Source organism: Pipistrellus kuhlii, unplaced genomic scaffold (assembly GCF_014108245.1).
Source record: "Pipistrellus kuhlii isolate mPipKuh1 unplaced genomic scaffold, mPipKuh1.p scaffold_m20_p_4, whole genome shotgun sequence".
Lineage (NCBI taxonomy): Eukaryota > Metazoa > Chordata > Mammalia > Chiroptera > Vespertilionidae > Pipistrellus > Pipistrellus kuhlii.
Window position 1 is genome coordinate 74,015,273 of NW_023425540.1, and position 12,415 is coordinate 74,027,687.

The 12,415-nt window shown below is 42.6% G+C and overlaps 1 protein-coding gene and 1 long non-coding RNA gene across 7 annotated transcripts in view; one reads left to right on the forward strand and one right to left on the reverse strand.

The window, feature by feature from the left end:
• GTF2IRD2B (GTF2I repeat domain containing 2B) overlaps window positions 1-766 on the reverse strand; it is a 41,612-nt gene extending 40,846 nt beyond the window's left edge. For 2 of the 6 annotated variants that reach the window (XM_045571207.1, XM_045571205.1), the window contains exon 1: window positions 625-763. In XM_045571207.1, coding sequence (XP_045427163.1) covers window positions 625-745 — 121 coding nt within the window. In that variant the 5' untranslated portion in view covers window positions 746-763. Of the gene's footprint in view, window positions 1-194; window positions 376-624 lie in introns of those variants that run through there. The other 4 variants (XM_045571209.1, XM_045571208.1, XM_045571206.1 and 1 more) reach the window with 4 other exon arrangements.
• On the forward strand, window positions 21-12,169 carry LOC123651159. Its single transcript, XR_006739663.1, has 3 exons — window positions 21-186; window positions 5,770-5,900; window positions 11,232-12,169. It is a non-coding gene; the product is annotated as an uncharacterized LOC123651159 (long non-coding RNA).
• Window positions 12,170-12,415: the final 246 nt, after the last annotated feature.

The following is a 12,415-nucleotide window of genomic DNA, read 5'->3' on the forward strand; positions in this document are numbered from 1 at the left end:
CCCACCCCCACCCCCTGGGCCCTGCCCTCCAGCAGCGGGGCCCGGGGGCCTGACGGGCCGGCGGAGGAGGGCAGCTTCTCTCCAGGCACCTGGGCGGGCGGCCTCCCTAAGCCTCCCCTTCGGCAGGCCCCGGGGGAGCAGACAGTTCCGAGGAAAGCACCCGCTCTTAATGGCGGCGGAGGCGGGGTACGCACCTGAGGTCCCCGGCAGCGGGCAGGGGCCGGCGGGCGGCGGCGTCCGAGGGCTCGGCCACCGAGGGGCGGCCAGAGGCCGAGGGCGGCCGCCGGAAGGGCGAAGAGGTGGGGGCGCGGCGTGTGGGCGGCGGCCGAGGGCCTGTGCTCCACTATCCCTCCTTTTTCTCTTTCTTCCTTTTTTTTTTTTTTTTTTTTTTTTTTTTTGGCTTCCTGGAAGGCAGCCGCAACTCTGTCTGCCGAGCCCCAAGTGGGAGTTGCCGTTTCCGGTGCTGCCGAATCCAGTCCTGCTGCACACTCAGTTAGTTCCGGCAGGGGTGGGGAACCTTTTTTTCCTGCCAAGGGCCATTTGGATATTTATAACATCATCCCCTTGACATACAAAATGATCAACTTAGCCTGCTATATTTGGCCAGACATTTCATTAACTCACCCCTAATGCCTTGGCAGGGCCGGGCCAAATGATTCTGTGGGCCTTTTATGGCGTGTGGGCCAGACGTTCCCCACCCTGATTGGAGGCTCCTGTTCAGCGGAAGGCCAGACATGCTCTCCATCCCCAGCCTCTGGAGTGAGTGGCAGGCACATGTCTGGTCTCATCCCTGGAAACCGCCCCCTAGACGTGAAGGGTACTTGCTTGCTGTAATTGAATGCGTGAGCATGATTGCAATGTGTAGTTTTTTGGAGGGGTGAGGCCACAACTCCACTGACGGGTGAATCCGCCTGAAAGCCATCCAGTTGTTGGTTACAAACTGTATCAGCGTGTCCTGACCTTCCCATGTGGTCAGTGACATAAGCCGACTAATCAGCTGCCCATCAGCTGATGGGGGCCACTTTAGCAAAGAGTCAAATATTACAATAGTGTTACTTAATATGATTTAAGTTATAGTTACATTTTAAATATTCCCAAAAGAATAGGTTGTCAGTCATTTACCCATTGCTCCAGTTTAAGATAATATGCCTTATTTCTGTTTTAGAGAAACATTAGACACAAATGAAGGCAACAGTCTTATTCCTCCGTCTTTCCTTGACCAGAGATAACTGCTGTCTTAAAGTTAATGTGTTCTAATATTATATATATATTTCCTTTTGCAAAAAGTGTCTCAAATATGCTCACATTTTTCAAGTGCCTGTCAAAAATATGTCCTAGCAGATAGTTGTTTTTTTTTTAATGGTATTTAGAGTAAAGATAATTCAAGAATTAGTGGAGTAAGTACCTGCCTTTTTGACATCATTTAAAAATATGTTTGAAATATTTCGGTAGAGTTATGTTCTTTTAGGTCATAGCAAACGCTGACTTAGCAAGTTGGAACCACTGCTCCCAGGGGTTAGGTTTTGGGCAGACTCTGGTTATTACATTTTTGTTACCCCCATCAATACATAATCTTGCTTTATGTATGTTATCTGTTTAAAGATAACTTATTTACTATATATTGTTTGATTCATTAGTTGAACTCATGACCAACAGCATTGTAACTCATGCCTACAGAAGCTTATCTAGCAAGTGTTTCCCACATAAGGCACATTGTAGCCTTCTTGTGCTTAGGAACACTAGACAACACCTCAGTACTACACGGGAGGGGCATAGTGGTAAGATAATTCAAGAATTAGTGGAGTAAGTACCTGCCTTTTTGACATCATTTAAAAAGATGTTTGAAAATATTTCGGTTAGAGTTGGTTCTCCTTATTCAGTAGAGTAAGGAGAATCAACTCAGTTTGGCTCAGTGGATAGAGCATCAGCCTGCGGATTGAAGGTTCCCGGGTTCAATTCCAGTCAAGGGCACTTGACTGGCTTGTGGGTTTGATCCCCAGTGTGGGGTGCAGGAAGCAGCTGATCCATGATTCTTATCATTGGTGTTTCTCTCCCTCTCCCTTTCTCTCTGAAATCAATACAAATATGTATTTTGTTAAAAAAACAAACAAAAAAAAACATGCCTCACCCTCTCATCAGTTCCTCCTGCAGTCTTTCTTCCCTTTCTCAGCAAAACTCCATTCTGCCAGTTGCTCAGGACAGAATCCTTAAGAAGCATCCTTGATTTTTCCCATACACTAATCCTTTAGACCAGTGTTTCCCAACCTTCTCTCATGATGAGAATCACCTGGTGGAGTTGTTAAAACACAGATTCCCGGATCCCAACTAAGAAGTGCTAAACTAGAATTTTTGAGAACATATAGGTAAAATTGCATACCTAACTTAGTGCTCTTTATATAAAATCTGTCTTAGAGCACTAGTTAAGTATACAATTTTACCTATATGTTCCCAAAAATTCTAGTTTAGCACTTCTTAGTTGGGATCCGGGAATCTGTGTTTTAACAACTCCACCAGGTGATTCTCATCATGAGAGAAGGTTGGGAAACACTGACAACCCAGTCAGCTCAAACTTGACTAAGATTCTACCACTTTCTGATTGATGACCACTACCACTACACTGGTCCAAGCCAATATAGCCTCTAGCAATTAACTAATAATTTCTCTCCCTGATTCTGCCCTTAACTCTTTCAGATTACTCTTAACACAACATCCAGAAGAATTTTGTAACTAGTAACTCATGTCACAACTTTGCTGAAAGTTGTCCAGTAACTCTTATCTCAGAGTAAGGGTACAGGTCCTGACTTCTGCTTCTGGCCAAGATGAAGTAACAAGCAAGGATTAAAGTTATCCACTTGCCTGAAGCAACTAAAAAACAAACAAGCAAAATACATGATAAGGGAAAATTATGAGCAAGTTTTTAGCACTAAATTTGCTCATGTAAGTGAAATGGACAAACTCCATGATAGACAGAAATTACCAAAGCTCACTCAAGACAGTAGATAACTTGATTAGCCCTATATCTATTAAAGAAATTGAAATTTAATTTAAAACCTTTCCACCTAGGAATTACAGGTCCAGATGGCTTCCCTGGTTTTTTAACAAACATTTTAGGTAAAAAGAAATCTTCTCAAAAGGTGAAGGGTAGGAAATACTTTCTAACTCATTCTATGAAGGCAGCATTAAGTAAAGCGCAGGCCAGTATCTCTCATGACCATAAATGCAAAACTCTCAATACAGTAGGTCCTTGGGTTACGTTGGAAATCCGTTCCTATAGCACGACATAACTTGATTTCCACCATAAGTCGGAACCCACCTACATAAGCACCTACGTCACTCACATGGACACATACACAGCAGTAATGAAGTGAAACAGTAAAAAAATTTAAAAGAACAATTCCTGACCTTTACTTGTAAATACTAAATAATAAAAAACATAAAGCACATTTGTACATATGTCAAAATGATGGAACTTTTTTTAAATAAATAAACTAGTGGCCTGATGCACGAAATTCATGCACATTAAAAGGATTAATTAGAAGAAATATTTTAATATTGCTATTTGCTCTTTCTCTATAATAGAAGTGTCAGAGATGAGAGAAAATTAGTAAAATCACCGAAACCGGTTTGGCTCAGTGGATAGAACATTGGCCTGCAGACTGAAAGGTCCCAGGTTCGATTCCCGTCAAGGGCATGCACCTTGGTTGCAGGCACATCCCTAGTAGGGGGTGTGCAAGAGGCAACTGATCAATGATTCTCATCGATGTTTCTAACTCTATCCCTCTCTGTAAGAAATCAATAAAATATATTTTAAAAAGTAAAGAAAATTAGTAAAATGTATATGAAAATCTTACCCCTGTCAGAGTCTGGGGCATACCATGGGACCTAGAGTCAAGTCCCTGCCCACCCACGTGCACCTCAAAATCACACGTGACCCAGACCCAACCAACACCTTTCCTCATAGGGCTAGATCCAGACCCGGTCAGTCCCATCCTTGGCAAGGACCCAATGGGTGGGGGGTGCAGCCTCAGGTCCCCTGGCCTGGCGCCATGGCAGGGGGTGCAGACTGTGGTCCCCCAGCCTGGACTGAGGTGGGGGCATACCTTGAGGTCCCTCATCAAGCCCTGCCAGGCAGGGGGCACAGCATGAAGTCCCCTGTCAAGCCCTGCTGGGCAGGGGGTGTGGCCTGAGGTCCCCCAGCCTGGTGCCAGGGTGTGGGGCGTGGCCTGAGGTCCCCTGTCAAGCCCCATGGGGGTGGAGGGGGCGCAGCCTCAGGTCCCTGCTGATTGCTCATTAAGGCTTGTTACAGGAACTCAGACTCTGCTGTGGGTACAGCCATCTTTGTGGCGGAGTGATGGTGAATTTGCATTTTCCCTCTTTATTATATAGGATAGAAGATGGCGACATAACCATGAAATGATGTATGTTGAATCCAACATAACCCGAGGACTGCCTGTAAACTTTTATCATTTAAAAATAATTCTAATGGTAAATTTTGTTATGTATATTTTACTACAATAAAAATTTTTAAAAATATTTTTACTGATTTCAGAGAGAAAAGAAAAGGGAGAGAGAAACATCAATGATGAGAGAGAATCATCAGTCAGCTGCCTCCTGCATGCCCCCTACACGTGCCCTGACTAGGAATTGAACTGTGACCTCCTGATTCATGGGTCGATGCTCAACCAATGAACCACAGAGGCCTGGTCAACCACAGCGATTTTTAATGAGACCAAATGTTTTAACAAGCAAAATAAGACATTTCTTTAAAAATCTTTATCTCATTAAAATAATTACTCTGTATATTTTATAAGCTATCTCCTATATAATAAAAGCCTAGTATGCAAATAGACCAAACGGCAGAATAAGCAGTCGCTATAATACACACTGACCACTAGGGCACAGATGCTCAACACAGGAGCTTCCCGCAGGCCCCCATCCAGCCAAAGCGGGTGCCAGTGGGGCCCCCCTGATTGCCCTGCTGGTAGCTCTGCAGATGGATCCCAGGCCTAGGGACCCTACCTGTGCATGAATTTCATGCACTGGGCCTCTAGTAGTAATATAATGGTATAAGTCAAGCATGTCAAACTCATAGCCCATGGGCCGCATGTGGCCCACAATAAATATTTTTGTGGCCCAGCCAATATAACAGTATGTAAAAACATTTTAATCAAAATTTCGTAACTTAATTTTTACAATATCCTGTTATACATAATTACTAATAACGAACTATATTATTGGCTAATGACTAATTACTATAATCGTGTTGCATTCATTTCCCTTATTTGCCTTATGTGCAGGCGCACCATTTCTCTCCACTAATACTAGCAGAGTGAATATTTTAGCAGCTGATTGCACGTCATTAGTCTTTTCCTGACTTGTTTGGTGTGCACAATAGGAAAAATTTTGCTTTCAGAGAACAAGAAAAATAGGTTTATTTGCGTTATGCTTATCAATTTGTATAGTTATTCAATGTCTGGTAAGTTAATGTTTAAGAAAATATTAATTTTTATTAAAATGTTCAATTCTTTTATGTTAACGATTACTCATCTCAGCTCTTTGTATTCAGAATGTCTCTATTGAAATAAACCTACATTTCTATGAAAATTGAAGCTTTGTTTTTTTGTCCACATAAACTTAAACCTTGTTCATTTGACCTGTGTTAGCCTTTGAGTTTGACATGCTTGGTGTAAGTAATTATATATATATATATATGTATATGTATGTATATGTATGTATTTTTTTTGTCATGCTCATGAATTTTACTCATAGGGATATGTGATCAAAATAATTTGGAGACTACTGCACTAAAAAGTTGGAAGATTCTGTTCTCAGAAAATTGAAAAGAAGAATTTATAAGCAGAGATTTGAAACCATTCAAGACGATGATTGAAACCAGTCAGGTAATATTAAAGTATACCACATTTATGTGATATAAGAAAACTCAAGATTGTAAAATATCATTTTCTCCTAGTTAATTCCTTTCAATTAGTTCATTCATTTAATGCAATTCCAATAAAAACCCCAGTGGGATTTTTAAATGCAACTTGACAAGGTGATTTTAAAATTAACATGAAAGTAAATGTTATGAATAGCAAAGACTATGTTGTAAGAGAACAAAGAGCAACTTGACTGAATAAAGATAAGAGCATGTTATAAAGCTATGGCAGTTGAAACCTTGTCATATTGATTTAAGAATTGGTAGAAAGAGTTTCCAAAAATTGGCCCATGTATATGGAAATTCATTATATGTTATAAGTGGCATTTCAAACCTTCAGATAAAGTCTGTTAATAGTCAAATTATTTTCAGACAATCAGATACCTGTTTGAAAAAAATAGTGATACACAATCCTGTCTCATTCCATTCATAAAAATCAAGGCTAGACTGACCAACATGGCTCAGTGGTTGAGCATTGACCTATGAACCAGAAGGTTATCGTTTGATTTGATTTCTGGTCAGGACACAGTCCCAGGTTGCAGGCTCAATCACCAGTAGGGCGTATGCAGGAGGCAGCCATCAGTGATTCTCTTTCATCGATGTTTCTCTCTTTCCCTCTCACTTCCTCTCTGAATAAAATAAAAACATTTTTTAAAATGTCAACTCCAAATCTAAATATCTTACCTAATAAAGAGGGGATATGCTAATTGACCATCATGCTCTTACAAAGATGGTGGCACCCACAGCCAATAAGGAGGGAATATGTTAATTGCCATACCCTCAAAGATTGTGGCGCCCAGTCCCCTCAGCCCTGCCAGGGCCACATCCAGGCGAGTCTGGCTGCTCCACGTGTCTGTCTCCAGAGTCCCCCAATCCCCTAAGCCCCCAGCCGCCCAGGGCCAGCCCAAGGTGCACGCAAGCCTCAGATTGTAGTTGCCCAGCTGCCCAGCGCCACCCGAGGCTCAGGTAACCAGGCTGGCCAAGGCTTGTGCTGCTGGCAGTGGCAGCAGCAGAGGTGTGATGGGGGCATTGCCTTCCCCTGATCACAGGGTCACCTTCTGCCCCTGAAGGCTCCCGAACTGTAAGAGGGGGGCAGGCCAGGCTGAGGGACCCCCCTCTCCAGTGCATGAATTTTCATGCATCGGGCCTCTAGTAAACAAAAGCATTAGAATAAGTGTTTTATAACTATTATAGAATGTCTTTATATCTTGGATAAGAGTCTTCTAAACAAGACACAAGAAAGCAAAAGATCTAATGGATAAAATTAATAAAACTGACTACATAAAAATAAAATTTTGTAAGTCAAAGATACTACAAGTGAAGATAATAACATTTCAACACATAAGGGTTTTTATGCAGAATCTATACATACATACAGATATATATATATATATATATATATATATATATATATATATATATATATATATATATATATATATAAAAGCCTAAGCGACCATTGCAACCGAAAGGACAACCGAACAGGCTGTGTGGGGTGACCAGGCCAGCAGGGGGGTTAGTGAGGGGCGACCAGGCTGGCGGGGGGGTGAGGGGGCAGTAAGGGGCAACCTGGCTAGTGGGGGTGGGCAGTTAGGGGCAACTAGGTTGGCGGGGGGGGGGGGCAGTTGGGGGTGACCAGGGCAGCAGAGGGCACGGTTAGGGGTGATCAGGCAGGCAGGTAGGTGAGCTGTTAGGAGCCAGTGTTCCCGGATTGTGAGAGGGTTGTCCGACTGAGCCTAAACCGGCAGTTGGACATCCCCTGTGAGGTCCTGGATTGGAGACGTGCAGGCTGGGCTGAGATACCCTCACCCAGGTACAAAAGAAAACTTGTGCAAGTATATTCCTTGTAATGGCAAAAAATTGAAATGACCCTGATGTCCATCAAGAGAAGAATGGTTAAATAGGATATAGTTTACTCATACTAAAATGCAAGAGTTGCCGAAACCGGTTTGGCTCAGTGGATAGAGCGTCGGGCTGCAGACTGAAAGGTCCCAGGTTCGATTCTGGTCAAGGGCATGTACATTGGTTGCAGGCACATTACTGGTGGCGGGTGTGCAGAAGGCAGCTGGTCGATGTTTCTCTCTCATTGATGTTTCTAACTTTCTATCCCTCTCCCTCTCTGTAAAAAATCAATAAAATATATTTTTTTAAAATGCAAGAGTGAAAAATAGTGGGGTAGGCCTAAAAAAAGTTATAAAATTATCTCCAGTATAGTTTTGAGTAAAAAAACTTAAGTTGCAGAATGAAATATATATTATTCCAATTTTCTTCAAACTCACACACACACTAAAATAATATTTTTCTGTGCCACCAGATATATGTGGGGCTGCAGTTAAGGGGACCTTTTGACTTATCCATACATAGCATTTTATTAATGTTTTTACAAAGGTAAAAATCATACATTAATGAATAATTGAAAGTTATTAAAAAGTAAGACTAATTAGGTTCACTTTTTCCCAAATTAGAGAATTATAACTATTCCAAATTAACAAAGAAATGAGGACATCTGTAGCAACATGTCATTACACGTGATGGGGAAATTTAGCTTGGCTAACAGCAGACATTTTAGTACTTTGGGTAGCTGATACTCTGCTGTTGGTGTCATGTTTTCCAAGCAACAAATTGGACAAAAAGGCAAGCACTGTATTTACCAGCAGATAGCCTGTATATAAAACCAACTAGGCTTTTATAGTAAAATATGAAAGCTCAGTTGTGACTAAGTCCAGTTCTTCATTGGAAGAAACTGGCTTTTAGCCTCTTTTATCCTGTTTCTCCCTTAACAGGAGCCACAAAATTGATAGGCAAGCATCGCCACCCAGTGGGTGTAGTTCACATTGCAGTTTGTCACTGCACCCTTTTGTTCTCCAAATTTCAAACCAAAGGTTCTGTATTTTGGATATACATGAAAAGTAAAACGTTTTGCCGAGACTGGTTTGGCTTAGTGGATAGTGTGTCGGCCTGCGGACCGAAAGGTACTGGGTTCAATTCCGGTCAAGGGCATGTACCTTGGTTGCGGGCACATCCCCAGTGGCGGGTGTGCAGGAGGCAGCTGGTCGACGTTTCTCTCTCATCGACGTTTCTCTCTGTCCCTTTTAATTCTAACTCTCTATCCCTCTCAGTTCATCTCTGTGTAAAATTAATAAAATATATTTTAAAAAAAGAAAAGTAAAACGTTTTTAAAAATTCAAGATACCCACCTACAGTTATAAATTTTAAAATCATGGCAAATATTTTTTAAATTAAATCTTTATTGTTGAAAGTAGTACATAAGTTCCCCTTTCTCCCCCTCTTCCCCATTGACCTCTTCTAGCCCGCCCCTGTCTGTTCTCACCCTAGGCCTTCACCACCCTATTGTCTGTGTCCATGGATATACGTATAAGCATAGGAGTTGTTTGGTTGATCTCTTCCCACCTACCCACCCACCCACCCACCTCTGTCTTCCCTCTGAGACCCCAGTCTGCTCCATGCTTCTATGGCTGGATCTATTTTGTTCAATACATTCCACATATGAGTGAGATCATATGATACTTGCCTTTCTCTGACTTATTAATACTCTTCAGGTCCCTCCATACTGTCTCAAAGGGTAAGAGATCCTTTTTTTTTTTACTGCTGCATAGTATTCCATGGTAGAACTGTATCACAGATGTTTTATCCATTTATCTACTTTTGGGCACTTGGACTGTTTCCAGATCTTAGCTGTTTCTGACAAAAATTTTTAAAAAGCCTACCTTCTACTGGCATTACTAGTTTGTAAAAGAACAGATATTTAAAACAAAATAGCAGAGAGGCCATGAAATATACTGAGACAGTCCTGCTTATGAAAAAAGTTGAACATTGTATATTTATTTCATACACATATAAATATCTCATAACTATTAATAATTGAGATGGTGAATTTAAAAAATATATATTGTTATTGATTTCAGAGAAGAAGGGAGAGGGAGAGAGAGAGAGAAATATCAATGATGAGAGAGAACATTGATTGGTTGCCTCTTGCATTTCCCCCACTGGAGATTAAGCCTGCAACCCAGGCATGCGCCCTTGACCAGAGTTGAACCTGGGAACCTTTAGTCCGCAGGCCGATACTCTATGCACTGAACCAAACCAGCGAGGACGAGATGGTTGATTTTGTGTGTCAACTTGACTAGGCCACAGGATAGATACCCAGGTAGGTACCTATCTATTATTTTTGAGAGTTTCTGGAAGAGATTATCATTTGAATTGGTGGACTGAGTAAAGAAAATTGCTCTCCCCAATGTGTGTGGGCCTCATCCAACCCACTGAGGGCCGAATAGAAGAAAAAGACAGAGGAAGGTTGAATTTCCTCTCTCTGCTTGACGGTCTGAGTTGCCCTGGGACTGGGACTTACTCCACTGTTGCTCCTGGTTCTCAGGCCTTTGTATTTGGACTGGAATACTGCATGCCATGGGCTTTCCTGAGTCCAGCTTCCAGAGAGCAGATAGTGGACTTCCTATTTCTCCTATTGGTTCTGTTTCTCTGGAGAATCCTAGTACATATTTACATAATCCTTTCATAATATTTATGTAACTCTCCTGAATCAATATATGTCTCAGCTTCATCAATGAAAGCAGAGCTGGAAACAGTCTTGTACACAGATTCTTATTTGGGGGTATCAGAAGTGGGAGCAGGGCCGAAACCGGTTTGGCTCAGTGGTAGAGCGTCAGACTGTGGACTGAAAGGTCCCGGGTTTGATTCCGGTCAAGGGCACCTTGGTTTCGGGCACATCCCCAGTAGCGGGTGTACAAGAGGCAGCTGGGCAATGTTTCTCTCTCATTGACGTATCTTGCTCTGCTCTCTATCTCTCTCCCTTCCTCTCTGTTGTTGGGAGCCTGCAGAGTTGAGGCAAGCAACTCAGTCTTAAGGAAATAGAATTAAGTTCCTTCTAGCAGAAGTTATGAGGTGCCCTGAGGGCTTGGCCAGAAGATAAGATTAACCTGGGACTTAGCATCTCCTGTCTTCCTGCCTCTTCCCCTTCCTGATCCTCCCCGCTAGATAGCCCAGCCTTGGAATGTTGCACCTTGGAATGTCACACCGCCTCTGGCAATTAGTCAATCCTGTGTTGCCATACCAAAGACCCTCCTGCCTAGGCAACCCCTGCCCCCCTTTGTTTAGTCAGTCCTGTGTTGCCATACCAAAGACCCCCCTTCATAGGCAACCCTGCCCCCCTTTGTCTCTGCTGTATAAATACAGCCATTTCAAAGAATAAAACTGAGGCTTGATCAGAACCTTGTCTTGCCTTCATTCTTTCGCGTTCCTAGTTTGTTCATACTTTTAGGTGGTTCCTGCGTGCCCCCGTTGTTGTCCCGCGGGTCGGGACAAAATGGCGTCCAACGTGGGGTACTCCTGAGAATCTCTAGCGAGAACGTCTACCGGAGAAGTCCTGGCCAGGCACCCCCAGAGTCGCCGCGAGGACCCGCGAGTGAAGACTCAGCACTAGATCGCCACGGTCCGCCCGCCGTGAGACAGATCGGAGTAAAGGTAGGTAGACGATTTTTCAAACAAGATTTCAGAACATTTCACCCCTTTTTTTGCTCCATTGTTATTATTGGTTCTCTTGGTTGGTTTCTTCCTGCCCACTAATAAGCGCTCACTTGCCGATCTGGGGAAGAGTGAAAGGTACCCATTTCCGGCTGTGAGAACTCCGATTCACTTGAACTAGTACCGTCTCCCGGTTTTCTTGGCGAGAATCCTCTCCAATTAGATCTACTCTTAAAACCTTGAGCTTGCTTTGAACAAAAAGTCGTTCACCTCACAGACTCAACCATGGGAGACCTGCGCGCCTGAGGAGGGCAAATGGGGTCTCCCTGTCTGTGAGGATCCGTGTAGGCGGATTATACCTACCGACCGTTTCACGCAAGCAAGGGAGTAAAGGGTAGAGTCGAAAAGAGAGTAATTCCGCCTGAATTCCTGGGTTAACGAGAAAATTCAAGCTGACCTGGCACGGGGTTTATACGTCCCGGAGGCTTACGTGGAGAAGGAACCTCTTAGAGAGCCATCCAATCGACCGATAATGGGGAATTTGAGTTGTCATGAAATGTTCCTTGACGGTGTCAAGATTTCCCTCAGAAAGCGAGGAGTAAGGGTTAAAAAAAAAGAATCTTAGAAAAAGGGCTCAGGGAGTCCCCTCAGGCAAGAGGAATTAAGGCTAGAAAAAAAGGATCTTAGAAATGAAAGTGCTCTTTAGAGTGAATGTTGATGTCTATGTGATCACAAAATAATGTTGTTTTTTGTTGAAATTAGAATCTTAGTATATGTATGGAATTTGAAATCTATAATAAGTGGAACTCCACTGCTGAAACTACCTCTGACTTAATGCCTTGTTTAAAAATTATAAGAAAACTCACAGGGAAATGCAAATCTTGACCAAATTGGGTATTAATTATTATTTCAGAAAGCCAAAAAGGAAGAAAGAAATTGAGATCTGTCTATTTTTTAAGCATGAAAAGAAATTCAGCCAGA